The sequence below is a fragment of the Phyllostomus hastatus genome, unplaced genomic scaffold (assembly GCF_019186645.2).
Source record: "Phyllostomus hastatus isolate PE091 unplaced genomic scaffold, TTU_PhHast_1.1 phas_scaffold_78, whole genome shotgun sequence".
In the NCBI taxonomy this organism is placed as follows: domain Eukaryota; kingdom Metazoa; phylum Chordata; class Mammalia; order Chiroptera; family Phyllostomidae; genus Phyllostomus; species Phyllostomus hastatus.
This window is the reverse complement of record NW_025334041.1, coordinates 26430117-26455689: the sequence shown is the minus strand read 5'-3', so window position 1 is coordinate 26455689 and position 25573 is coordinate 26430117. Positions and strand designations below refer to the sequence as shown.

The 25573-nt window shown below is 40.9% G+C and overlaps 1 protein-coding gene across 1 annotated transcript in view; it reads right to left on the bottom strand.

Annotated features, from left to right (window-relative positions):
• The window catches only part of COL28A1 (collagen type XXVIII alpha 1 chain), a 151881-nt gene that overhangs the window by 51830 nt on the left and 74478 nt on the right, over positions 1 to 25573 (bottom strand). The window contains exons 22-27 of the mRNA XM_045827928.1: positions 22119 to 22187; positions 21430 to 21498; positions 16550 to 16618; positions 16075 to 16143; positions 3811 to 3879; positions 1699 to 1767 (exon numbers count right to left, since the gene is read on the bottom strand). Of these exons, the coding sequence (XP_045683884.1) occupies positions 1699 to 1767; positions 3811 to 3879; positions 16075 to 16143; positions 16550 to 16618; positions 21430 to 21498; positions 22119 to 22187 (414 nt within the window). The remainder of the gene's footprint in view (positions 1 to 1698; positions 1768 to 3810; positions 3880 to 16074; positions 16144 to 16549; positions 16619 to 21429; positions 21499 to 22118; positions 22188 to 25573) is intronic.

Here is a 25573-nt window from a genome sequence, read left to right as displayed (position 1 = left end):
TTATTCATACTGTTTCATGTCATTGCATTTATGCTTCACAGCAACTTTAGGAAACAGTACTGTCATTACCTCCATTACTCTGACATGGAACCTGAGGCAGAGATGTTTTACTCAGGAAGCCATGATTCAAATCTGTTGACTCCATAGCCCAAGCTCTAGTTGAGTACCCACTGCTATGTTCTAGGCAGCTTATACAATTTCATCTTCACAACTCCTTGTAACTAGGCTTTATTATCCCCATTTCAAAGATGTGTAAGTTGAGGTTTGACAAAGACAGATGATTTGTCCAAGCTTACACAACTGGAAAGATTCAGGCAAAGGTCTGAGCGGCTCTAAAGCCCTTCTCTTTCCATCACACCTTTGAAGCCAGAATATAGATAGACAAGAGAGGTCATTCGGGATGAGTTTCCCTTCATTTCCTCGGAGGCTGAGTCGTTAGCTCTGTGGCCGAGGGACAACTGCACTCGACACTATCTGTCAGCTCTGGAAACGTTGGGATTTCTGCCCAATAGTGTTCACCTGACTCCCCTAGCATGTCACTGAAGTTATTTTTTCACACTGATAATAAACCGGCTAGACTTGAAATACTAGTCAACCCATCCTTAGCCACAGCCCACAGGGAGGGTTCCCTCAGCTAGGACTAGATCGATCATGATCAGGCCTAAACAAAGAATGGAAGTCAGTGGTGTAGAAATGCATTCTTCTAATGAATAAAGGGTTTATGCATAGCAGAAGTGATAGTCCCATTCTGCAAATGTTCCTCAGAGTCCTAAAGTTAGGGAGGGCCACCAGGAATTTTATTTTTATAGGGACCTCCTGATCCTCCAAGAAAAAATACTGCAGAAATGTCAGGGCTGATCAGGACTCTGAAACTGACTTAAAGATGGAGAGAGAGAAACTGGAATGATTCCTGAGTAGAAATGAAGATTTCTGTCTGTCCCCATACTGGGCTTTTTAACTGAAATGGCCCACCCTCTCAGTATAACCCTCTAGGCCCTTGTAAGCACTGGCCCCTCCAGGGCTAATTGACATATTAAGGAATTCTCTCAAGACCCAGTCCCATCCCTGGTCCCTTCCGACTTCCCCTGGGGATTACCAGCATATCTAGAGTCCACATCTAGGGGAAAGGTCGGTGCTAGAGGCTCCCAGTGGGCCAACATGATGGCATCATAGAACCTGCTGGCCTGTGCTGTGAACCTGACACACCAAGGCCACTTAGAGACCAAAGAGCCAGAGTCCCACATTTATCTACGCAATCAATAGACATCTGTGGCTGGGAAAAAGCATGGACAAGGTCTTCCAGAGCCAGAACACCTCTGCAGGGCATGGCCAGTAGGGCCACAATGGGGACTGCATAAGAAAGACGGGGCGGGGGGCTGCTTTGGGGCCCATGGAGTGAGCCCATCGTGTTTCCAGGGTTCCCAGGACCAGGGATGCCACAGCAGCAGCCCCACAGATCACTGCAGCAGTTAACCTGTTCGCCAAGCAATTTATGTCATGTTTAGTGTTCCCAAAATGAATGTACTTACAGCATTTTTGCACTTCTGGATGGTGTCTTTAAATACCAGATGCAATTTTAATGGCTAAACTTACATTACATTCATTTCATAATCATCCTATTTTATATTGTCCACAGCCTCTTATCTCCATCACCCTCGAGTATCAAGAGGTGACTCTAGCACAGTCGTGTCCACGTACCTTAATTCCTTGTGATCCATAGCCAGGGGCGCCAGGAGGGCCAGGCAAGCCTTTCTGCCCAATATTACCCTGTGAGAAGATGGAGGGAAATCAGACAAGTGTAAGAAGATTTAGGGAGAGACAATGGATTATTGCTCTTAGCTTTGTTCTTACTTCAATCTGACCAGGACCTTCATCCAAGCTGCCTATAAGCTAGGTCATATTTTATATAAAGCAGAGGTTTTCTAAAATTTTTAAGCCACAGAATCCTCTGCAAAAATCTTATGTATAATCGGAATATCAGTAAAGACTTAAGGCAGAGCTGCTTGGTGTAAACAAAAGTGTTGGCCTGGGAGCCTTGTCACCCTGGGCTCCTTTAGCTGCCCTACCAACAACCCCTGGAAACCGGGGGCCTGAAGACCACTCCCAGACCATCTATGGAGACTTTGATCTACTGCTGCATTTCAATATAGAGTGTTGATTCACCGGGGTTGCGGTTAAAGATTCAGTGGATATTGACGTGGATCCCTGTTGAATTTTTAAGAAAATATGTAAATGAAGCAAAAAGGGCACAGTTTCACAGTATGTATTCCTTACAGCATAGGTGGACCCCGTTTTTCCTGAGGAAAAACTTCTGTGGTCAAATGAGACTGGGAAATGCTCTACACCACAGAATGTGCCTCTCCTTGGAGAGCTCCAGCGCACATGAAAATACCAATATTAAAGCTTCCAGGAAGCCCCAAAATAGAGATATTAGTTTAACTAGCCCAGAAGTTCCCAAATTAATGTTTGATAGAATAAACTTTGTAGAAATGTTGGGTTAAAATATAAGTTACTTATGAGTCAGACTTTTTCTTTCCAGTATGAAAAAAAGCTTTATTTTTTTCTGAGTATAAGAGGACTACCTGCTTATTGCAATCAATCAATCAGTTGATGAACCAATAAAGTAAAACAGAAATAAAGGTGACACTGAAGAAAAAACAGATCTGTCTTCCCATCACCCAGTGAGAATAAGCACTGACATCCTGAAATGATCTTCACCCACACAGAGTGATGATCTGTGAGGTTGAGAAATAGCCCACTGCCCAAATGGAGCTGATGGGCACCAAAACATAAAGAATCTTAGTGATGCTGAGGTCCTCAGTAACTCTGACTCGCAAAGCCTCTCCCTTTTCCCCTCTGGTAACAGGATTCTAATTCACTTCTGGGCATTTTGAGTGTGAATACATCTATTTAAAATTTGAATTTGTGACAGCTCATTAATACCTGTTTTCCCTATAAACATACCTGATATTTCTTTACTTTCCTTTCTGAACAACTCAAAAAAAATGCAGAGCAGGTGTTTGAAGAGCAGGTGAATGGAAAATTAAAGTGGGCTTCTCAGCCTCAGCACCAGCGTCACTTTGAGCTGCATGCTTCCTTACTGTGGGAGGCTGGCTGTGCACTGTGGGACATTTAGCAGCACCCCAGGCCTCTGCCCACTGGAAGTCGGCAGCGACCCTTCTCCGCTTGTGACCCCCACCCCCCAAAATGGCTCCAGACATTGCCAAATGTCCTCCTGGGGTGGAGAGAGGAGGACAAAATCTCCCTCCTTAAGAAACACTGGCTTAAAAGAACCAAAGGATGAATAGTCACCAAATTGGAGGTGGCACAAGGAAGTGAAATAGAAATGATAGCAAAGAGAGCCAAAGGAAATTTCTCTTACCTTCCATGGAGACAATAAATCTAGACCTCGAACTGAGTCCCTGACAGGGTACCAGACACACATGACACAATAGATAAATTAGCTGGTATCCTGTTAAAAGGCCACCTGACACACCTGTGGCTAAAGTAACAGTGTGCTTCTTAATGGTGGCACAGCCACTAAGGAACCTAGAAATATTTTGAGCACTTTTCAGCTGGTCTTTAAAGAGATACTGGCTTCCCAATTTCTTTGGGGGAAGAGAATGGCTTTATAAACGTAAATGTTCTATTTACTAAAAGTTCATATGATGTGAGAAAAGAAGGCTCCCATTAGTAATCAAGAAAAGACAAGTAAGCACCAAAACGAGCACTTACTATGAAGCTAAATGCTCACTGGGTTGCCACTGGCAGTGCCTGAGCTGCACACAGAGCACAGCCCTGGGGACTCACCTTTGGCCCCTGGGTTCCCACGCCCCGAGGCCCAGGGGGGCCTGGAGGTCCTCTGACACCCGGCTCTCCCTGAAAAGACAATGAGTGACAACTTACTAATTTTTTAAAACCCTGCATGTTGTATATGTAAAACCATAAAATATAAATATTTTATATAAATTTACATATTCAAAAATATTTTTAATACTCCACACTCTTGAACTTGACTAAGCTATGAAGTCCTTTTATGCCACATCACTTTCTTAAACTCAACCAAGGGAGTGTTACCTCCCTCTTTTCATTTCTTATTGCAATCTATTCAACCTGCAAGCCAGCTGGGTCCATTTCAAAGCAACCAAGTCAATTAACTACTTGGCAACCCTAATATGTACTTTTTCTTCAGAACTCCCTTCTCTGGAATTTGGACAAATAATTACCTCCATTGAAAAGAGACATGAACAAAAGGAACCACGAAAAGATGTGACCCATCCCAGACTACTGCTTAGTGATTTGCGCAGCAAAGATTACGCAGCTCGGGTTAGGTAGGGCTGGACTCTGCGACACTCCTGCCACTGGAGTGGCTGTGAGGGCAGGGCAGATTCTGTAAAGGCTTTTCAGACTCTCCAAAGCATGACAGGTTCACACCAGGGGACTATCACCAGAGAAGTGGTGGGGCCTGATTGGGACAAGTCCAGCCCTGTGGTTACACCTATTTAAGATATGAATTATGATGGGAAGAAACAGAAATAAAAATCTCTTCATTAGCCTCTTTCTGCATGCCCAGCATTTTACTAGGCATGTTCATATATGTTATTTGCTGTAATTTAGTATTTACCACGATCCTGTATTACAGTGATGACTAATTTACCTAACCCCTTCGAGCTTCAGTAAGTCCATCAGCTGTATCGAAAATCATGTTCGCATTTCATGGGGAGGGCGACAAAGCGAAACAAATAATGTGCTGCTCCTACTGCAGAGTCAAGCCTAGAGCAGGCCCTCGGTAAATATTAACTCCCCACCCCACCTATTTTGTTAGCAGGAAACTAGAGTTTGCCCAAGGCAGTGCAGCTAGTAAGAAGCGGGGCTAGGAGGATGTGGAGAAATGGGAATCCTCATATCTTGCTGGTGCAGACACTTTAGAAAAAGCTTGGCAGTTAATTCCTTTAAAAGCTCAACATAAATTTACCTTTTGATCTAGTAATTTCACTCCTAGGTATACACCCAAGGAAAATGAAAACATATGTCGATATCAAGACTTATGGACAAATGCACTTAGTAGTACTATTCATAAGAGCCCCAAATGGAAACAACATAAACGTCCATCAGCTGGTACAATAAGGGGGATAGACAAAATGTGGGACATTCAGCAACAAAAAGAAATGAACTACAGATGCATGTTTTGACATGGATGGACTCCCATAACATTATTTGCAGTAAAAGAAGATAGATTCTTGAGAACACACATTGTTTGGCTTCATTTATATAAAATGTCCAGAAAAGGCAAATCCATAGAGACAGTAAATCAATGGTTGCCTGGGGCCAGGAGCAGGGTTCACTGTAAATGGGCATGAGGGGTCCTACTGGGAGGGAGAAAGTGATCAAAAACTGATCTATGGCGATGGCTGTACAACTTGGTGAATTTCCTAAATAGTCACTGAATTGTACACTTGAAGTGGGTGGTTTCTGTGTTGTTAAATGTCTCAATAAAGCTGTTAAAAAAAAAGGAACCAGGCTTTGGACCTCAATCTCCCAAGCTCTTTGCCCTGGGCCTTGTTGTGTCCATGTCCTGTTAGGAGATAAATATTAAATAACTCATAGCTTTCAACAGTGCAAAAGTCATGGATTTTAAGAAATGATGACATTGTTTATCTAGAAAAACAGCCCATCCTTTACTTTTCACTTATAAACCCTAAAATAATTCTAGAGAAAAGAAGGCCTTAAAAGAGTGAAGAAAACTTTTAGACTATATTTTATTACTGACTTCATTCTTTTCATCTCTCTTTTTATAATTACATATTTCCCTTTTGCTTCCATACCACCCTCTGGCTCTGGTCCCCAGCCCCCCTCTCTTCCTCTCACTACCTCGCTGCTCTTGAGACCACAGACACCAATTATTTCCTCGACCCCTTTCTCCTGCTGACTCCCGGCTTCGAGTGGCCCCATGGTTCTCCGAGCTTAAATGACCACTCCGATCACCAGCAGTGGAGAGTAGAGAACGTGAATGTGTCTGACATCACATAGATTTTTATCACCTCTCTTTTCTGGAGGGCCTGTGAAGTCCTTTACAGGGAGTGTCTACAAGCTCGTCGTGTGAGGGCCTCAGCTACACCTGACGGACTCACCCCCCTGCTACATTTTTGAGCCCCTCCAGCAACGCCGAGCACAGTGAAGTAGTAAATCTAGTTAAGGAGATTTTATCCAGAATCAGTCAATGTTTTATCAGAAAATAATTGTCTTTTTTGCCTGGTCGCCCTTAACCCCACCCCAGATGCAGTGGATCCCTCTCTGGTGTTTCTGTTTTTCTCCACCCTCCCGCGATGAGCTTAGACACCCGATGTGACAGAATGGGACCACATGGCCCCGCCTGTGAGGTATTCTCGCTAAGAAAAATTGAAACTGTGTCTGAGCAGGTGTCTGTCTAGATCTAACTACCAGTTTATAAAACAAAACAGAAAAACAACAAAGAATAGAAAAACATGTTGAACAACACGAGAAGGGTACCATTGGCAAAATCCTCAAATTTAAAAAAAAAGAAAGTCCACCAAGACAGTGCAAAAAACAAAACAAAACACATGTAACCTTTGATTTTAAAAAGAGATGTGAATTCGAACACCATGTGTAGACATCACTTGAACCCCAATTCAAACAAACCAACTGTAATAAATTTACAGGGCAAACTGGGACATTTTAATGTTCAAAATAGGATGATACTATGGAAATGTTATTAATATTTCTTAGGTCTGCTGATGGTATTAGAGTTATGTTTTTAAAAAAGAGTTCTTACAGCCCTGGCTGGTGTAGCTCAGTGGATTGAGTGCGGGCTGTGAACCAAAGCATTGCAGGTTCGATTCCCAGCCAGGGCACATGCCTAGGTTGCGGGCCATGGCCCCCAGCAACTGCACATTGATGTTTCTCTCTCTCTCTTTCTCCCTCCCTTCCCTCTCTAAAAATAAGTAAATAAATCTTAAAAAAAAAGAATTCTTACATCAGAGAGACAAATGCCCAAGGGTTACAGGGACGACGTCTGGGGTTTATGGGGGTGAGCAGTGTGGGGGGAGCAGTGAGAGTGGGGGACACAGCTAGAGAACGTCCCCATGCTGGTAACCATTGAAGAAGCATGAGGGTACATGGGAATTTACTAATGTTTCTGCTTTAGTATACACTTGCTCATGTTCGTGATACTTCAATAAACTACTTTTAAAACTCATGAACAATACTAACAAGTATCTCACCAGTGAGGGTGAGGAAAGTTTGCTGTGATGTTCCGCCTTAATAAGGAGAAGGAGCTGGGATTTTTAAGAAGGAACGATGGGCGAAGGGGAGGAGGAGCACAGTGGTAGATTCGGTCATCACTAGTGTAACCTACATGTGTTTCATATATTCTTGGTATGTGCCAAATCATTTAAAAAAACTAAGGACATGGTAAGAAGGCAGATGGATATTTTTTATAAAGTGCTATCTCTTTTGACAAAGAATTTGATGCTCTAATTCATGATACTTTCTTTGTGATGATTTTAGTTAAAACCACCTTCTCAATTAGTATTTACCATACTAATACTCACACACACACACACATCCCAGATGGGAAAGTAAGTGGGAAAAATAGTTACAATACATTGTGAGTTCACTTTAGGCCACTCTTGCTGTTGCTGTCCTTTTACTCTCTCGCTTAGTTCTCCTGACCCTCACCATTTAAAAATGTCTGAAGGCAAATGCAATAGTATAGCTGCCCTGTAGACAATGTATGGCCCTTTTCTATACGTGAACTCTGGTAACTGAGCTTTATGAGGGTATGACCCCACGTTACATGTGGCACTGCAGTGTTTACCTCAACCAGGTTGTCCACTTTCATTCACGTAGTTGTTGATATAGAGCCATGTTTTATCTATACAAAATATTTTCTGTATCTTTTGACCTGTGTGAACATAATCTGATACAAGCTTTTATGATCTGATAGACCTTAAATCCAGTCTTAACGTAGTCTGTAGGTATATGAGTTGGTCAGTAACAAGGTGTGAGGGTCGTTCCTTGGCGCATAAGTACCACACCTTTCAACAGGTGGGAGCATCTTAATGAGAAGGGAGTGTCTCCTCTCAGAGGCAGTGTCTCTCTACTAGGGTGGGGCCTTAAAAATGCATCCTGTCTTTTGTCCCCTGGGCGACAGCTACAACATCGGGGGAGTGTGTGTGAGAGGAGGGGCGTCAGGACCCACTCCACCACCTGATAGCACCGGCTCTGCCACCATGCCGCACCCATGCAATGAAGAAGTTGTTTACATGGCGTTTTCAGTTCTGTCGTCAGTGGATAGAGTGACATTCACAACTAAGAAGAAGTGCAGCAGGTACTTGCACAGCTGGTCTTAGCTTCCCGTGCACAATCTGAGGGCTGCTAGAACCTGCAGAGGGAGCCCTTGCACTAGGAGACAATGAGCAAACCCGAAAGCAAATTCTGGACTTTCCATTTGTAACTATATCCATCAATTTCATAAGACGCTTAGCTTAAGTCATACCCCTACTTGCTTACCTCCACTCCCCCCAAAAAGAGCAACTAACTATTTAGATTGCCCACAGCTTCCTTTTGGCCCACAAAGGGATTCTAGAAAAGATATGCCTTTCATTTTGACGGGAAATGGTCAAGTTTAAGACTATCTGCAATACCTATATATGTGAACTTAGCAAATGATTTGGTGAAGGTTTTACTTAGACTATAACCTGCAGAGTGGTTAATTTCAACTCCTTTAAAAATCATACATAACCTTATAATGATCCTATCAAGCATTTGTTGAATCTTCTACTTTTTAAAAGGAAGAAAAAAACAAAACCACTATCACTGTCTTTCATTTTCTCCTTAGTAAATCTTTGCTTTGGTTCATCCTAAAACTATTGTAATTAGTAATTAAATAATAATTAAAATACATTAAGTTTATTACATGGCAGGTACTTTTCATTCATTATCTTATCTGATCCTATTAATATTAACTTACTCCAATTTACAGATGAGGAAACTGAGGCTCGAGAGGATACAGGATTTGCCGAAAAGCCAGAAACAGCTCAAACTCAAGGTTTGAGTGCAGAGTCCACCTCTCAGCTCAGCATTAGCTGGGGCTGGATGGACCAGGCTGACTTCTCCATAGATTTGCTTCCAGAAGCCCCTGAACGCAAACACATGGCTATGTGGCAGTCAGACTTTTTTCCCTACATTGATTCAATCACACTCTCTCAAGGGCAAGAAAGAAAATATCTTGGTTATAAGACTCCTAAGAGGCCCAAGCAATCTTCACAAGTACCCAGCTGTCTAAGGCTTCCCTTTCAATTTTCCCTCTGTCACCATGCCTCAATTTTGTGGCTTACCCCAGTGTTTTCATTGGTCTTACTCCAGATCTCCTGCCTACACAAATTCTTATTCTCTGTTTTTATCCATACTGCAGTATATTTGATTCGTCAGAATAATGCATACTAGGACTACTACTACTAATAGTACTTTAGTATGTTAGAATTCATAAAAAATCTTATAGACATAATTTCACTAATTTCTTAGAGTAATCTCGTGAACTAGGCATTCTTGTCCCAAGTCAAAGATGGGGAGGCTAAGTCTGAGATACAATGACTTGCTGAGGTCACATAGCTAGTAAGTGGCAGAAGTCTTAAGTGGACTAGTGATAAGGAAACAATCTGTTATATTTTCTATACATCATAAGTTTGAACTATAATATTTGAGAAGCTAGCGCTCTTAGAAACAAAAGAGCCCATTCTATTCTCCCCACACACACCTTCGTAAGTGAAGCTTTAATCGTTATTTCTCCCTTTGTGTCGATTAAATTACTGTCACTCTTTGAGAAGACTACAGAAGCAAGTTACAGTTGTTCTATAAATGATTTTATGCTTTTTTCTTTTACTTCGGGGACAATGAAATGCAAATTAAACTTACTGTGAAAAGAATTAGCTTCTTAAGCATTTTTGAAGGAATGGTACACTGAAGATTGTACTAAATGATGAAACCAAGGAACAACTGAGTTTTAAAATAAGGTAGATGTTGAAGTGATGATTAGCAGCTGCGTAATGTTCCTTTCTGTCTGGCTTTTACATAAAAATAAGATACAAGTACTCAGGTTCCAACCACCACAAATGCAAGTACCACTCTGAAGTGAATTACGTAAAGAGTACAGGCAATGGTTTAGTGACTCTTGAATACCTCACTTGGGTTGTCAGAATGTCAATGAAAATTTTAGAGTCCTTCTTCTAAGCTTACAGACAGACAACCCAAATATTAATAATGTGTATTGATTATTGACTGGCCATTGTCATATTGCTCAGCCACTTTTCACTGACACCCACTGAAAAGGGAGAGTAACAATTCCTAGCATAAATATCAGGGGATGAGGAAAAAATTTATAAGATACTAGAAAGCAAGCACTCAAATCACTGTAACATTTCCTTTAGTGTATTTTTCCAGCTTTAAATTTCAAACTACTTAAAATGATTTCAATTCTTCAAGTTCTCTTCTAGAGATCTAATACTCACCCCAAAGCAGCAATGAATCAATACCAATGATAATTTAAAAGCTTTCTTTAGGATTTAGGGATTTGTTGTTGATTATTTCTTTCTTTTCTCAAAATCATCTCCTCAACGATGAGCAAATGATTCTCCTGTGCCAAGACTCTCACTGGGGAGGGAGAGTCTTACATCTGGGGAGCCGAGTTTGAAACCTTGAAAACTGAACTATTGTCACCACCCCTAATGACAGAGAAGAAAAGGCTCTCTTGGACTAATATTCAATGTAACTTTCTGCTGGGGGAAATTTCCTCCAGTCTCCATGATCAAAAATAAAAATATGTTGATGGTGGCATGGGTGGAGAATGTTAAGATTCCGTGTGCATCACCAGGGCTACAGGGAAGGTACGTGTGGACTCCCGGGGAGAGAAATGCAGAACTAGGAAAACAAGTGCAAAGAGGGGGGAAGGCAATACTGAACATAATGAGAGGCTGGAGTACAGCTCAGATTTCAGAGATCAGGCATAGAGCTGAGTTCAGAAGTAACCTTGAACAGTCACCTAGTCAAGTTTTCCTGGTTGGAATGTGACCTTTACTCAAATCAAAAGGTCACGCTGTCTGGCATGTAAATTTGGTATGGCTCTGGCTTTAATTAGTCCTGTTCGTTGAGCTGATTGTCCTGCCTGTAGCAATTTTGCAGTCGCACTATGGGAGGTGGGTGTCTTCAACTCCAGTTTGGAATCATGGACCCTTCACTTTGCTAACATTAAGGCTGTGTCCTGGGCTAGCCCTGCTTGTTGGACACTGTTCAAAATGCAGTTCCTCGTCCAGTTCATGTCCGCTGATGGAATCTACAAATTCCTAATGCATCTCTGGGTGAATTGCGCCTCTGTTCCGCCACTGCCTGTTGCACATATGTGAGCCATTGCAGAGAACAGAGGGGCGATTCAGAAGCTGGGAACATTTTTAGAATAATGACACTCAGTGGAATTTTACATACACTTGCATTTTAATTTATGACAGTGGACCACTTTTGTCAAATAAAGTATGTATTTAGAATCTTTAAACATTTAAAGCTTTTAAAAATGTTTAATTCTTTGCAGGTTAGGTTTATGCTTCTCTTTAATGTTTACATTATTTAAGTCATGACGATGGAAAAACTAGATGGAAAGAGAAACGATCCAACTGTGCACGGGATGGTGCCATGATCGTCAGAAGACGGATAGCTCTGGAGAATGAGCATCTACAAGTCAGGTCAAGTCATTCTTTCTGCTCCGATCTCTTCATCCATCTAGTCTTTCATTCATTCGCCTAGATTCATAGTTCCCTCTTACATGAGAACACAATATAATATCGAAACTATTTATAAAGGGGCAAGTCGTCCAACCTCTATGGTTCTTGATTTCCATATCTATAAAATAAGGGGGTTGTTTAAAAATGTCACAATATTCTGGAACTATTTAGATAGTAACAACAACAACCCCGTAAGTTTTTCTGCCCGCAGACCTTATTCCAGCCACTTGATGGTGAAGAGGTCCCTTGAAGGCTCCAAAAGCCACATTCGATCTCTGTGCAAGATTTGGCTGAGCTCAATGGCTCCAAAGCTTTGGGGGAGGCCATGGCTTTCTCTGTGAGGAACTAGCACACTGACAGAGGGGGCTGAAGGAGCTCAGAGAGGAACATGGAGCATGCACCTGCCTTTACAGAGCTCAGGGGAGCCATTGATTCCTCTGCATTGATTCCTCTGCTAAGAGTCCAAGAACAAACTCTTCCCCTCAGCAACGTCAGTGAGTCAGCCCTGGGGCAATATGCACACCTCATGAGCCTTTGGTGGTGAAAGTACAGGGACAAAGAGTTATCTGAGCTTCTCAAAGGGAAATGAGTCTTATGTAATGATTGTCTCCAAAGCACAAAGCATGCCTGAAGAAACGCAGGCAGTGTTAGATGGAATCTTGGAACCCGCCTTCCCTGTCAATGAGCAGGGCACCTGAGTCCAGGGTCAGGGCACTGGAGGGGCACTTCTCACTTGGCAAGAAACCAAATTGCCTGTTCCTCTTCAAGGCATGTTCCCAAAGTAGATTTAAAAACTCTATCTACTGTTTCCTTGAACATTGTCATTTTTACAAAAATTGTAGAACTCTCTCAGAAGCCCTTGTCAAAATTTGGATTAAATTTGAGGTAATAGATATAGAAGTACCATGTAGCACTGATGTCATATGGAATTCTTCCCCCTGGAAAAAAGCCGCAGAGCACCACAAGGGTGTGAGATGTCGGGAACTGGCTTCTATGTGTTTTGAAACACAGAAGCTTTGATTCAAATATCTGTGTCATGTGCTAAACACATGTGCTCTTAACTAAATATCACAAAAGCCCACCATAAATTAATCGTCAACCTTAATGGTTTCCTCATTTCAAAACACATTTGTTTTATAAATTAATGCCCTAAGGCCAATATTTTAAGGTGACTACACAGAATTTAAATGAAAAACATCAGATCTATATGTCCATACAACTACGCACATAATTTCTCTGCCATTTTAAAAGTCACAATGGAAGGAGAAGAAATCTGGCACACACTTAAGTCCTGCAATTCTGCTGCCACTGACAATTTCAGGCATTGTGAGAGTTTCACCTTAGCTCTGCCGACTGACCTCTGTCAATATTTTCCTTGCTTTACCCATTTCTGAGCTTGTGACCAAGTTTTCTTTAGGAAAATAAAAAAGGCCACACAGAGCCTTTAAGACTTCTTTAAAAGAGGATAGATGATTTTAGGTTATGAAAAGCCGATGTTTGCTTTTAAAATTTCCTTGACTTTTAAGTGTATGATCCACAATCTTTGATTCTAACACTAGCTCACCTTCCTGACATCTCCCTGCAGGGCTAGCGCTAGCCAGGATGTCATGCTTTCCCAGCACCCACAGAAAGAGGCCGCAGAGAAGGAAACGGCGGCTGAGAGGGAGGTGGGCCAACAGAGGCGGGTTCAAGCTAAGGTGCTCTTCTCCCGTCAGCTGGAGGCGAGCATCTGGGCTGCTGCTTCCGCTCAGCCTCCAGTGCGGGCCGACAGGGATAATGTGTTTCACTTAAAATACAGCTTTTGGCAACATGTTGACAGTTACACTAAAAATAGAAAAGACAAAATTTAGAAAGAACACTTTTTTCCCCATGACCTTTCCCCTTAAAATGTATTATGATCCCTGACTGGATAAGTAGGTCAGTTGATTAGAGTGTTTTCCTGATACGCCAAGGTTGCAGGTTCAATTCCTGGCCAGGGCACGTACAAGAATCAACCAATGAAGGCATGAATAAGGGAAACAACAAATTGATGGCTCTCTCTCTCTTTCTTTCTCTCTCTCTCTCCTTTCTCTCTCTAAAAAATGTGTATGAAAACAAGTACAAGGGACTTTGAGAGAAATAGTATATAAAATCCTTTAGTAAATGGTTTAGTCTATATGTTAAATAAGCTGACATAATGAATATTTACAAAAATCAAATTTTTAAATGCTCCCTATCTGTGCCTAAGTCCTGCATTATTATTATTGCTCCTATAAGACAGTAATGTAATAGTATAATTAATATAATACAACATATTCTTATATAAAATATTTATGATAATCTACTCTAAAAATGTAAATGACCTTACTGTTCCACTGGAATACAGTTATAGTACATTATATATTTCACACATTTTATATCATGTCTTATTTTAAATAGAAATAAGCTTCTATTTCTCTAAAGAAACATTTAGTGTAATAACAAAAGTTTTTACTAATGTTTCATTCAGAACAGAAAATAATGAGATTTACGTATTGAAATTTCTCTTTCTACTGTTAATATTAGCATTGGACAGATATGTCATCTTAAAGAATAAAGAATACTAGGATACTCAGGTTCAGCATGGTTATTGACATGCTGGGGTGTGTGAGAGGGTCGGATTCGGTCCTTGGCCTGACCAGGCCAGAGCCTTGATAAAAGCACCTCGAGTGTGTCTCCTCTGCACAGTTCACTCAGCACTTTGAGACACAGCCTGTCCCCAGCTCTCATGGTCACCCTGACAGACGGACATGGGGCAGGAATCAAGATCTCCCTTGGAGATGATATTCCGTGCATGGGTCCCAACCTTTCATTCTACCAGGAGAGGATGGAAGAGCTCCTGCCCCATTCACTAGACAGAAGCACTGTCAAGGTGTCACACTCCTAAGTGATGGGGCAGACCAATTGAAACAAAAAGACAAAAAGTTGACATTGACCTCCAACATCTCTCTCTAGTGACCCGGAATCATTTGAAAAACTGAGTGGGTGTGTTTCTAAGGGAAAATGTTCTCTTTAGGGTTCTATTGATCGCTTGTTCATTTTCCATTCATTCAACATGTTACAAAGCTCCCACAGGGTGGCACACATAGTTCTGGAGCCAGGAATTTAGCAGAGAACAAGACAAAGAGCCTGCCTTCCAGAAAATTTCTTCTTGTGGAATATGCAAGGCAGGAAATGAGCAAGGTGACATCAGAAAGAGGTGGGGGGTCCCAGGTAGGAAATACACAAGGGGATGTGATAGTGAGGAGGAGGGAGGGAAGCGAGAAAGGGAGGGTTGCTTCTGTGTGGGTGGTCAGGGAGGTGAGCCATCCTCACAGAACCAAGGCCTGGAAGCAGGAATGAGCTGAATCAGTGTGCAGTACAGGCCAGTGTGGCTTCCCGGAAGGGGTGGGGGAGGGCAGCAGCAAGAGAGGAAGGGGCAGGAGCCATAGTCAGGTTGTGAAGGGCTTCACAGGCATGGAATATGGTTCAAACTTGTTCTCGGCACAGAGACAACACCAGAGTGTTTGTTGAGAAGGAAAGAAGTACAATCTGACTTGTGGTTATAAAAGACCCCTCTGCGTACAGGTAATATAGAAGGGCAGAGGTAGAAGAGGGAACACAAGGAAAGAGGGTATTTTCATAGCCCAGGCAAGAGATGATGGTGGATTTCCCAGGTGGAAGCAGCAGGAGAAAACCAGACAGAGTCAATATATACTTTGAAGGTAGAACTGACAGGATTTACCATAGGGCTCCTCATGGAGGGAGGAGAAAGAAGAGACCAAGAATTTCCTGGCATGAGTGTGGGATGCACGGCAGTGCCACTTACAGACTTACAGGGTGAGAATCAAAGGTTCAATTTTGGATGTTAGGTTAGTGTAGCGATGTCTGTGAGAAATCTGGAGGCCCTATGTGGAAGAAACAACATGTGAGAGGGAAGATAAAAATTTGGGCACCATTAGCACGTGGATAGTGGTTAAGGCCATGGGACGGGAAAAGAGCACCAAGGAGAGAGAGGAGGGCTCTGAACTGGACTCTGATCTTGATACAGAAAGATAAAGCAGCCAAGGGACATGAGAGTCACCACAAGGAAAGCAAGAGAAAAACCATAAAAGTAAGCTACGTGTTCAAATTAATGCAAGGTCGCCAGGAAATCCATAGATGAGGATAAATAACTTCATCAATTCTTTAGCTATATCTACTCTTCTATAATGCCTGATGAAAACTTTACCAAAATCACCTACCTATTTTAGATGCTATTATGTTACCTACTTTAAAATCTTACCTTTGCTCCAGTGTCTCCCACTCCACGTAAACCCATTGGTCCAGGGGGTCCTGGTAATCCTCGAGGTCCCTAGATGACATAATAAGGGAGCGAGTCAGCAAGTGTGTTGTTTGCAGTGTCCATGAAGAAGGAAGGAAGGAAGGAGAAAGGAAGGAAAAAGGAAGGAAGGAAGGAAGGAAGGAAGGAAAGAAGGAAGGAAGGAGGGAGAGAGAGAAGAAAAAAAGAAATAAAAGGTAAAAGAAGGGAAGAAAGAGGAGGAGAGGGATGGAAGGAGGGAGGGAGGGAGGAAGGAAAAATGAAGGGAGTGAAGTAAGAGGGAAAGAAATACAGCACTTGGGCGGGTGTGGTTAGGGAGTGGAGGGATCGAGCAAAAAGGAAAAAGAACTCACAGACATGGGGGGCCAGTAATAAGGGGGTTAACTGATAATGGAAAAATACAATAAAAATAAATTTTAAATACATTATTCAAACTTACAGTCACACCAGGATAGCCATCGCCTTTGAGTCCTGGAGCACCCACTGGTCCTCGAGGGCCTTGGGCACCCTGGGTAAATTCCAACACCAGGTGATGTCATAAGACTACACAATGAAACACCTGGCAAAACTTATGCACAGTACCAACTCAATATGCCAAAGGTGGATTTGGTAAGTACAAAGGACTGAATTGAAAATTTTTAGAAGAAAACCCTGCCACAAGTGGTAACTCATTATCTCTCCCTAAGTGTTACCCATTGTGTGTGGTGGGAGTCATGGAATGCACGTAGGCAATGTGTGTGGACCATTGCCAAGGGCTCCACAGGACACACACATGGAGGGATTAGAAGATGGCTGGTTGCTGATATTTTAATTTTTAAAATGACAGATTTTTACTGCAACATAGATCATGGAAAAGTATAAAAATGAGAACATTTAGTAAGCACCATGTGAGAACAAGGGTAGAAAAGAATACGCAGGGGAACCCCCACAAAATGGAATTACTTCTGGAGGGCAGGTCCCTCATAGTACAGGCTTCCCCCGCTAGGTGAGTGCTCTAGGAGCCCATCTGTATCACCTTCCAGCTGGCACTGATGTGAGAGGCTGCGTTTGGCTTCAGCAAATTTTTTCTTTTTAAGACTCAACGCATTTGCCCATTCATAATGGGTGATTTGTGGGCACACTTGCCCGGTGGTTCTTGACCAAAACTAGCATGACCCTGGTGTCCCACCCTCCCTATTCATCTGCTCTCACTCTGAGCGACTATTTTTGTTTCTCTGACAAAAAAGTCCTCAAAGGGAAATGTTTTGCCAATGTGGAAGAGGTGAAACAGAAAGTGGCAAAAGTGCAAAAAGGCATCAAAATCAATGAGTTCAAAAACTGTTCTAAGTAGTGGAAAAAACATCTTGATGGTGCATTACATCAAATGGACAGTACTTTGAAGATGACTGAAGTTTAAACATGGAAGAATAAATATGCAATTTTTATAAATACCTTTCAGGTTTTTGGGGACCCCCCCATACATAAAAATGTGTAAAAACAAGATAAACTGTATTTTGCCTATAATCGTGTTACATCTCTTGTCTTCCTCAGTAGGGCTCAAATTACATGGGGACTAAATAATCCCAAATAAAATATTGAAAATAATTTTTTTAAAAGTTAAAGGGGATAAAACACAGAGTTTGTGGTTTATATCTTGAGACCTAGGAAAAAGTTATAAATATTGCTTTAGAGTGATAACCTTAGGCATCAAAAACTTTTTAGTAATAACTACTGGCCTCCTATATAGAATAGAGAGGAGGGTGATTATTGCCTTTTGAACAATAGCTTTTTGAGATGTGTAAGTCTCTACAAATGGAAATTAAAGAAATTTTGGCCAAAGTAAAATGAAGAGAGAGAGAAAGAAAAATGAGGAAGACTTCTAGAAGATTTGTTCAACATACGTCTATTGCACTTGTATTTAAAACCTGTAATAGTCCTTTTACACCACATGCCATTCTGCTACTATGATAACTCTTGCAATGGTCCTTGTCAGTATACATCAATTATTTTGATAACGAGCTCTTCATGTTTTTAAGTATTTATGGTTTTTGCATTAGAAAGAAACCCTACAAATAGACAGACCTTTGTTTTCCAAGATTGGAAAGAGTAGCAGGACTCTCAATACTTTCATATGCAGGCAGACACTGAAATCCAACTGCCATTCTTCCAAACCAAAATGTTTCTTAAAATCCAACTCCCAAAAATGTTCCCAGTTTTACTCCTATGAAAGAATGATTGATTGGAATAGGGGGAAATCTGTATAACTTTAAGCAATAAGGAAGTTGGATTTGTTTAGAAAACCATGAGTGCAGCAACTGGTTTTTCCTATTAAATCTAAGAGACTAGTTCTGTATGATGAACCTTTTTAAGAGGGCCCATCTTCAGAACACAGTGGTCATTTATTGAAAACTTAATTTACCATCTGTCAGCAACAGAGATTCAAGAGGAAAGCATAAAATTGTATGACAGAGAGCAAAGCAAGGCTGTCTGGAGAGGTGGGGTTGGGTATACCTCCAACTGCAGGAAACTGGTCACTTCTCAGAAGCAATTTCTTATTCTATTCCAACTACATTTAAGATTAAAGCTTTACACATCCACAAGGGATATGTCCCAGAATAAGACGTCCATTTCTCTGCACGCTCACACGAGGAGCGGGCCAACAACACAGCAGGAACTGCTGCCTGGTGAAGTTGAAAGAAAATTGGAATAAAAATTCAATTTCAGCATTTAGTTATAAGTTCCAAGCCCATAACAAATTATCAGCAGCTGCTGTCATTTATCCTCTGGCACCCACACTAGGGGAAAAACATCAAAAACATTAATAGTTTACAAACATTTTTTTCCTAGAGAAATTTGTCCTCTCTCCTGCAAAAAATTGTAGTTAGCTTATGACTTCTAATATTAATGGGAATATCAGGAGATGGGGATAAAGGAAGTGTTCTCTCTCAGATTTTTATTTTGGACTCATCACAGCATATTTTAGATGGAATTTTGCCACCTGGTTTCTTTGCCCTGGATTCAAGAAAATGTGTTTCTCATTCAGCATAAATTGGGGCAGAAATCTTAATCTGATATTTTGAAATGGGCTTGGGGGGCAGGCCTGGGAGTTCCCTGATACAGAAAAACTGAACAAATATGCTAAAACTTCCATCAGGCATTTAATCCCCCCAAAGCATAAAAACCAATGCATTAGCCTTGGCTGGTGTGGCTCAGTTGGTTGAAGCATTGTCCTGTAACCAAAAGCTTGCGGGTTGGATTCCCAGTCAGGGTACATGCCTGGACTGCAGGTTCAGTCCTCGGTCTGGGCACATAGGGAAAACAGCCATTTGGTCTTTCTCTCATATAGATGTTCTCTTTCTCCCTCCCCCTCTCTCTAAAAGCAGTGGGAAAATGTCCTGGGGTGAGGATAAAAAAATTGCTATAGGGAAGAATGACAGAAAGAACATCTTTAGAGGCCAAGAGATTAGAAAGAAGAGTGAAGAGGAAAATAACTTTAAATATGTCACCAATAATGTCCAATGATGATCAGTAGAAAACAGATAGGGCTTATAAACCCTAGCTGCATATTTAATTAGATTTTGTTTCTATTTTAAGCAATAGTATAAGTAGAGAGAAGTAACTGCAAATCATAAACCCAGGAATACACAGATCCAAGAAGTTATCAAACAATATGAAAATTGTCACCCAAATGTTCTTGATCAAGGTTGCATCTATAGTTTTAGCATTAGGAAATTTGGAATTTTCTCCTTGAGTTGCACATAATTTGGGTTCCCATAGAGTCTTTTCAGGAACTTGGATTCCCAAGTGCCTCAAAGTCTGAGGAGCAAGTGTGTCTAGGACTTTCTCTGTCTCAGCTTGAATGTCCCTGGAGCTTCCCCTGTCCCCAGTAAACAAGAAGGTTGTCACTCTAGCAAGGACAACAAAGTGATTAAGATCAATGAGGATCAGGATTCTCCTTTGACCTTCAAAAAGAACCCCTACTGCATGTATCAGTAAATAATAGGTTTTGCATTATATTTCAAAGACCGTTTTCAGTTGTCTTTTTTGAAGTTTGAAAACCACTGATGTCAGTACATGAATCCTTTTCTCCAGAAGAGACAATTTGGTAGAACTGAAGCCAGCTTCAAAGCCATGTAACAACATGCTACTGGTTCACTGAGCACTGACTGTGGGGCCCTGAAACCTGTTCTCCACGCCAGGATGTGCTGCTGACATTGGGAACGGCACCTGCTGCAGTGCTTTGCTAGCTGCTGTGTGAGGGAAATGGCGCTTTGTTGCCATGGAGAAACAGAAATGACTACTTAAAGCTGTCTTTTCCTATAATTCTTTGCATTTTAATTTAAAATAACTCTGAAAGATGGATAACAAAACACAGAAATTTGATTCAATAAAGCTTCCAAACATGAACTTTTTTTTTTTTGGCAATGCTTTGCAGAAGAGATGCATTGGCCACTAATATGTAAATGAAAAAGGCTAGAGGCCATATAATCTCACATCACTGATATTACAAAATGGGCATTTTCAAACAACTGTTTAGTCAGCAAAAATTCCACTGTTTATGAAAAATAAATGATTTCTCTGTCTCATTTCCCACAGTACCCGGCATATACTTAGAGTCTAATTGAATAAGTTATTTTATATCTCTGTACTTAAAAATCTGTTCTGTTCCTCACTTATCTACAAGATAGAGTAACAACAACTAGGAGACCTACTAACAAACATAATTATCAATAATGATGTCTTATGAAGGAAACAAATGGCTATCTAAAGAGCAGTCAAAGTGGCCTACTTTAGATTGGTAGAAATGCCTTTAGATATGGTATTTAAAGAGCTCAGACTGAACAGATGAGACGTAGGTTATGCACATACTGATGGTAATAGCATTCTAAGCAGAAAGGTCAGCATTTGCAAGGACACTGAAGCCGGAAAGAGTTCAGCAGCTTCTGGGAACTTCTACAAGCTCGGTGTGGTTAAGATAGTCATGGAGATGTAAAGTACAGCATAGGGAATATAGTCAATAATATTGTAATAACTGTGTAGGTGCCAGGTGGTTACTGAAAATATTTGGGGGGAACATTTTGTAAAGTATATGATTGTCTAACTACTGAATTTAATACAAAATAATATTGAATGTATGCTGTAACTGAAAAAGGAAAAAAGAAAAAGAAACGACCTGTTGGCTTGAGTTTCATAAAGGGAATAGTGTATTCTTACATTTGAGCTCATCAACATAAATACTGGAAGTAGAACCATTGCAGCCATCAAGTTACTATGCATTAAATTACTTTCATTCTCTCACATACAGAAAAAAATAAATGAAAGAACGTGCACAAAGCATACCTTTGGTCCTCGAATAGCAATGCCAGGTTCTCCTTTAATCCCAGGCACCCCAGGTCCTCCTCTGTCTCCCTGTACATTTCAAATAATGTTCCAAGTTTCAGACTTGAGGTTGCATGAGAAACCATAATGGCAGGGACAAAAGTGACTGGCCCGTTTGTAAAGGGTTAACCGATCAGTCTCGTATTTTGAGAGAGTACATTCTTCTAATGTACCTGAGATGAATGTCAGAGCCTAAGTAGATAAAACCTGTCCGTAAAGTCTACCAGGCTGGTTAGAGAAAGGCCTCTGAAGTAGGAGGTGGCCATCTAGACTCAAATGTTTGGACCGTAAGACTGTCTGGAAATGGTCTCAAATCTGAGTGAATTTCTTTTCTGTCACACTTTCTGATGATAAATCTTAGCAAATTCTTGTGAATAGATGCAATAAATTCTTACTTGTATTGAGGTCTAAGATTTGAGGAAGGTAGTTCTAGATGAAATGACAAGTTCAAGACCAGGAGCAAGTAATCTGGTCTCTAATCTTACATTTGTGGTTGGCCTTTAGTTTGCTTAATTGTGATGCATCAGGGTTGAAGTAGATAACATTTTTGGGTTCTTCCAAAGCTAAAATTCTAGTAGACTTGTATCATGAATTTTTCCCCTTCTCCAACTATCTAAGAAAAAGAAAAAAGTATTCACAAGAATGCATACCTTTGTCCCAGGTGGCCCAGGAATTGATGCTCCAGGAAGCCCAAAAGGGCCCATAACCCCTGGATCACCCTAAAAGCAAAGCAAAATACTCATTACAAACAAAAAAAAACTATATATAGGAATTACATTAGGAAAAGCATAGAAATGTGTTTCCAGCATTTTGAAATATTATGACCTGTTTCACAGTCCAATGTGAAAACACTTTAACATCTTTGTTAAACCACTACTAAAGTTATTGATGGTTAAGATTTCAATGTCTTTAATAAATGCACTCAGTTAATTCCTGAGTATTAGGCACATTTTATCTCTTGTGTATCCTTTTATTAGCTAATAAAAATTATGCAATTAATGATGCTTCCCTTTCGTTGTATGCCAGAAAGTTCAGAGGGAAATATTTGTTCAATTCCAACAATTATCTTCAGCATAAGTTTTTGGTATAATTGGAAAATAAATAATGTTTCTTATATTTGTAACTTTTTCCTTTGTTCTTTTGTTCTGTGGTCCATGATGTGTCAGTCTTCCATTGTAAAGTATTTCATATCCCTTTTTAGAAGTAGAGAGTTTATGGTATAAACAAACAAACAAACAAACACATAGATACATTTTCAAATAGAAAAATTAAAACATTTCTCAATGTTGGGGGCATGTCTCAATACTGACTCTCAATAAAAACTCAATTTGAAATAGCAAGTAGTATCTCTGTCCCACCTAGTTCTAGACCCATTATTCTCAAATTTTAGGGAGTAATCATCAGAGGAATTTGATAAAATAGAGAGTCAAGGGTTTCAGTCCCAGAGATATTTTTAAAGTTTTTAAAATTCCAGTTGACATTCAATATCATATTAATTTCAGGTGTATTGACATAATTTATAAACTGATTGTCCCAATAAGCCTAGTACCCAACTGCTGCCATATATAGTTACTGCAACATTGTTGACTGTATCCCCCAGGCTGTTCTCTAGGTCCCGTCACTGTTCTGTAACTGCCAATTTGTACTTCTTTACCTCATAACGATTTTCACCCTGCCCCCCACCCCCTCCCATCTGGCAACTATCAGTTTGTTCTCTGTATCTATGAGTCTGTTTCTGTTTTGTTTGTTTGTTTATTTTGTTTTTTAGATTCCACATATAAGTGAAATATAAGGTATTTGTCTTTGTCTGACTTATTTCACTTAATATAATACCCTCTAGGTCCATCCATGCTATTGCAAATGCTAAGATTTCATTCTTTTTATGGCTAAATAATATTCCACTGTGTATTTTAAATTAAGCTTTTATTCTCATTTCTTAAATCCTTACCTGAGGATATGTTTATTGATTTTAGAGAGAGGGGAAGGGGAGGGGAAAAGAGAGTGCATGGATGTGAGAAAAATCAATTGGTCTCCTCCTGTACATGCCCTGACTGACAATCAAACCCACAACCCAGGCATGTGCCTTAACCGGGAATCAAACCTGCCACCCTCTGGTGCATGGGACAATGCTCCAACCAACTGAACCACCTGGCCAGGGCCTGCATCTTCTTTATTCAGTTGTCTATGGATGATCAGTTCCAGATATTTTAATAGATGTAGGGGCTGGGTAGAGGAATATGAATTTTTATGAGGCACCTCTGGGGATTCTGATATAAGTAACAGGGTGCACACACCCTGCAGGGTGTTTGAATGGACCCATTTGGCATTATTAGAAGAAAATATTAGGGCTACACTATTTATTTGTATCTCCTCATTTAAATTTTCAATTATTTAGATAAATCTTATAACATTAATATGATAGTCTCTGAATAAAAATTACAATTAAAAACTAACTAAACAAAACCTATATTGGCATGCTATTAGAGATTTGTAACTGAACAGTTTGGAAACTAAGGATCTAGAACACGTGCAGCAAACTGCTACCTGTGGCCAAATCCAACCTGCCCCCTGGCCTCATACAGCTGATGGCTAAAAATGGCTTTCGCATGTGTAAATGATTGTGATATAAGCGGGTACATAATATTCTCAATTTTGCCTCTTGGACCTCAAAGCCTAAAATATTTACTACCTGTCCCTTTACCAAAAATGTGCCTCCTCCTGACCTAAGAACAAGCCGTTCTTCCCGTCAGGAGCTGCCCCCTGGGTCCCCCGCCTCCCGTCCAGAGAATCGCTGGTAAGGACTCCAGCCCTGGGCCACGTCCGCCTCACGCCTGAGGCCCCTGCTCTGCTGAGTCTCCACCGTGAGGGACAGGCTGAGCGCATCGGCCTGCGAGGGCCTGGACCACTGCGAGGCAGGTGTGCACCGATTCTGCACTTCCCACCTGCAGGTCAACGGCCCCCCACAAACCAGGGCTCTGGTAACACGTAACCACCCCACTCAGTCCTTTGACAAAGGGATAAAGCATTAACCTGTTACATTTTTCACAAAGACCAGGGTAAGCAAGATTATGCTTCCAGATTTAATCTCTTCCACCTCTTTTTAAAGAGGCCAGTTACTGTACTTTTAAAATACAAAGTTATATACATAGAAGGTATACAATTGTTTAAAGACCCTTTATTAAGGTGTGATTATGAATTCAAATATAGCAGTTCTTCATAAAAAAGAGCTGTATTTCAAAATACAGAAAAATATTCACTTTGAATAAGAGCAACTAAGATGTAAAGAGTAATCACTATTATTAATAATAATACAACACATTTCTTATAAAGTGGGATTTCTCATCGTGGGCTCCTTGAACTACCTGCCGCAGAAGGCACTTACAGAGAAAAATCAAGCCCTGTCTGGTGTAGCTCAGTGGATTGAGCGCGGGCTGGGAACCAGTGTCCCAGGTTCGATTCCCAGCCAGGGTACATGCCTGGGTTGCAGGCCATAACCCCCAGCAACCGCACATTGAAGTTTCTCTGTCTCTCTCTATCTCCCCCACTTCCCTCTCTAAAAATAAATAAATAAAATCTTTAAAAAAAAAAAAAAAAGAAAAAGAAAAATCAGATTCCTGGTACCCCGATCTCTGGGCGTGGTGCTAAGAAACAGGGATTTGTAACGCGCCCCCTAGGGGACACTGAGGGGCACTGATGTTTCAGAATCACTGGCCTGCAGGGGTTGCTGTGTTTTGTACCTGCCATCATCACAATACGCCATTTTTTGAGTTGTTCTTTCGTAGTCTGGTCTTTGTTTCTTTTTACAATTAGCACCTTCCTCGAGGCATGAACTCTTAGGTTTGCAAATTTCTGTTTCCTGACACATACAAGTAACCTCAACATCCTCTCCTGTTAAGGCAGAACATGTACCTAACTGCTTGCCTCACGATTTCCTTTACTTCTTCAGCTCCCTGTCCTGGACAGTTTAGCAGGACATGGGTCCCCTACTTTTCATTTCCACATTCTCTCTGAATAACTCCACGTATTGAACTCTTGCTACGTGCCAGAAACTGTACTAAGCATTTTATTAAATGCCTTACTTTTCCCAACAACCCTGTGAAATAGA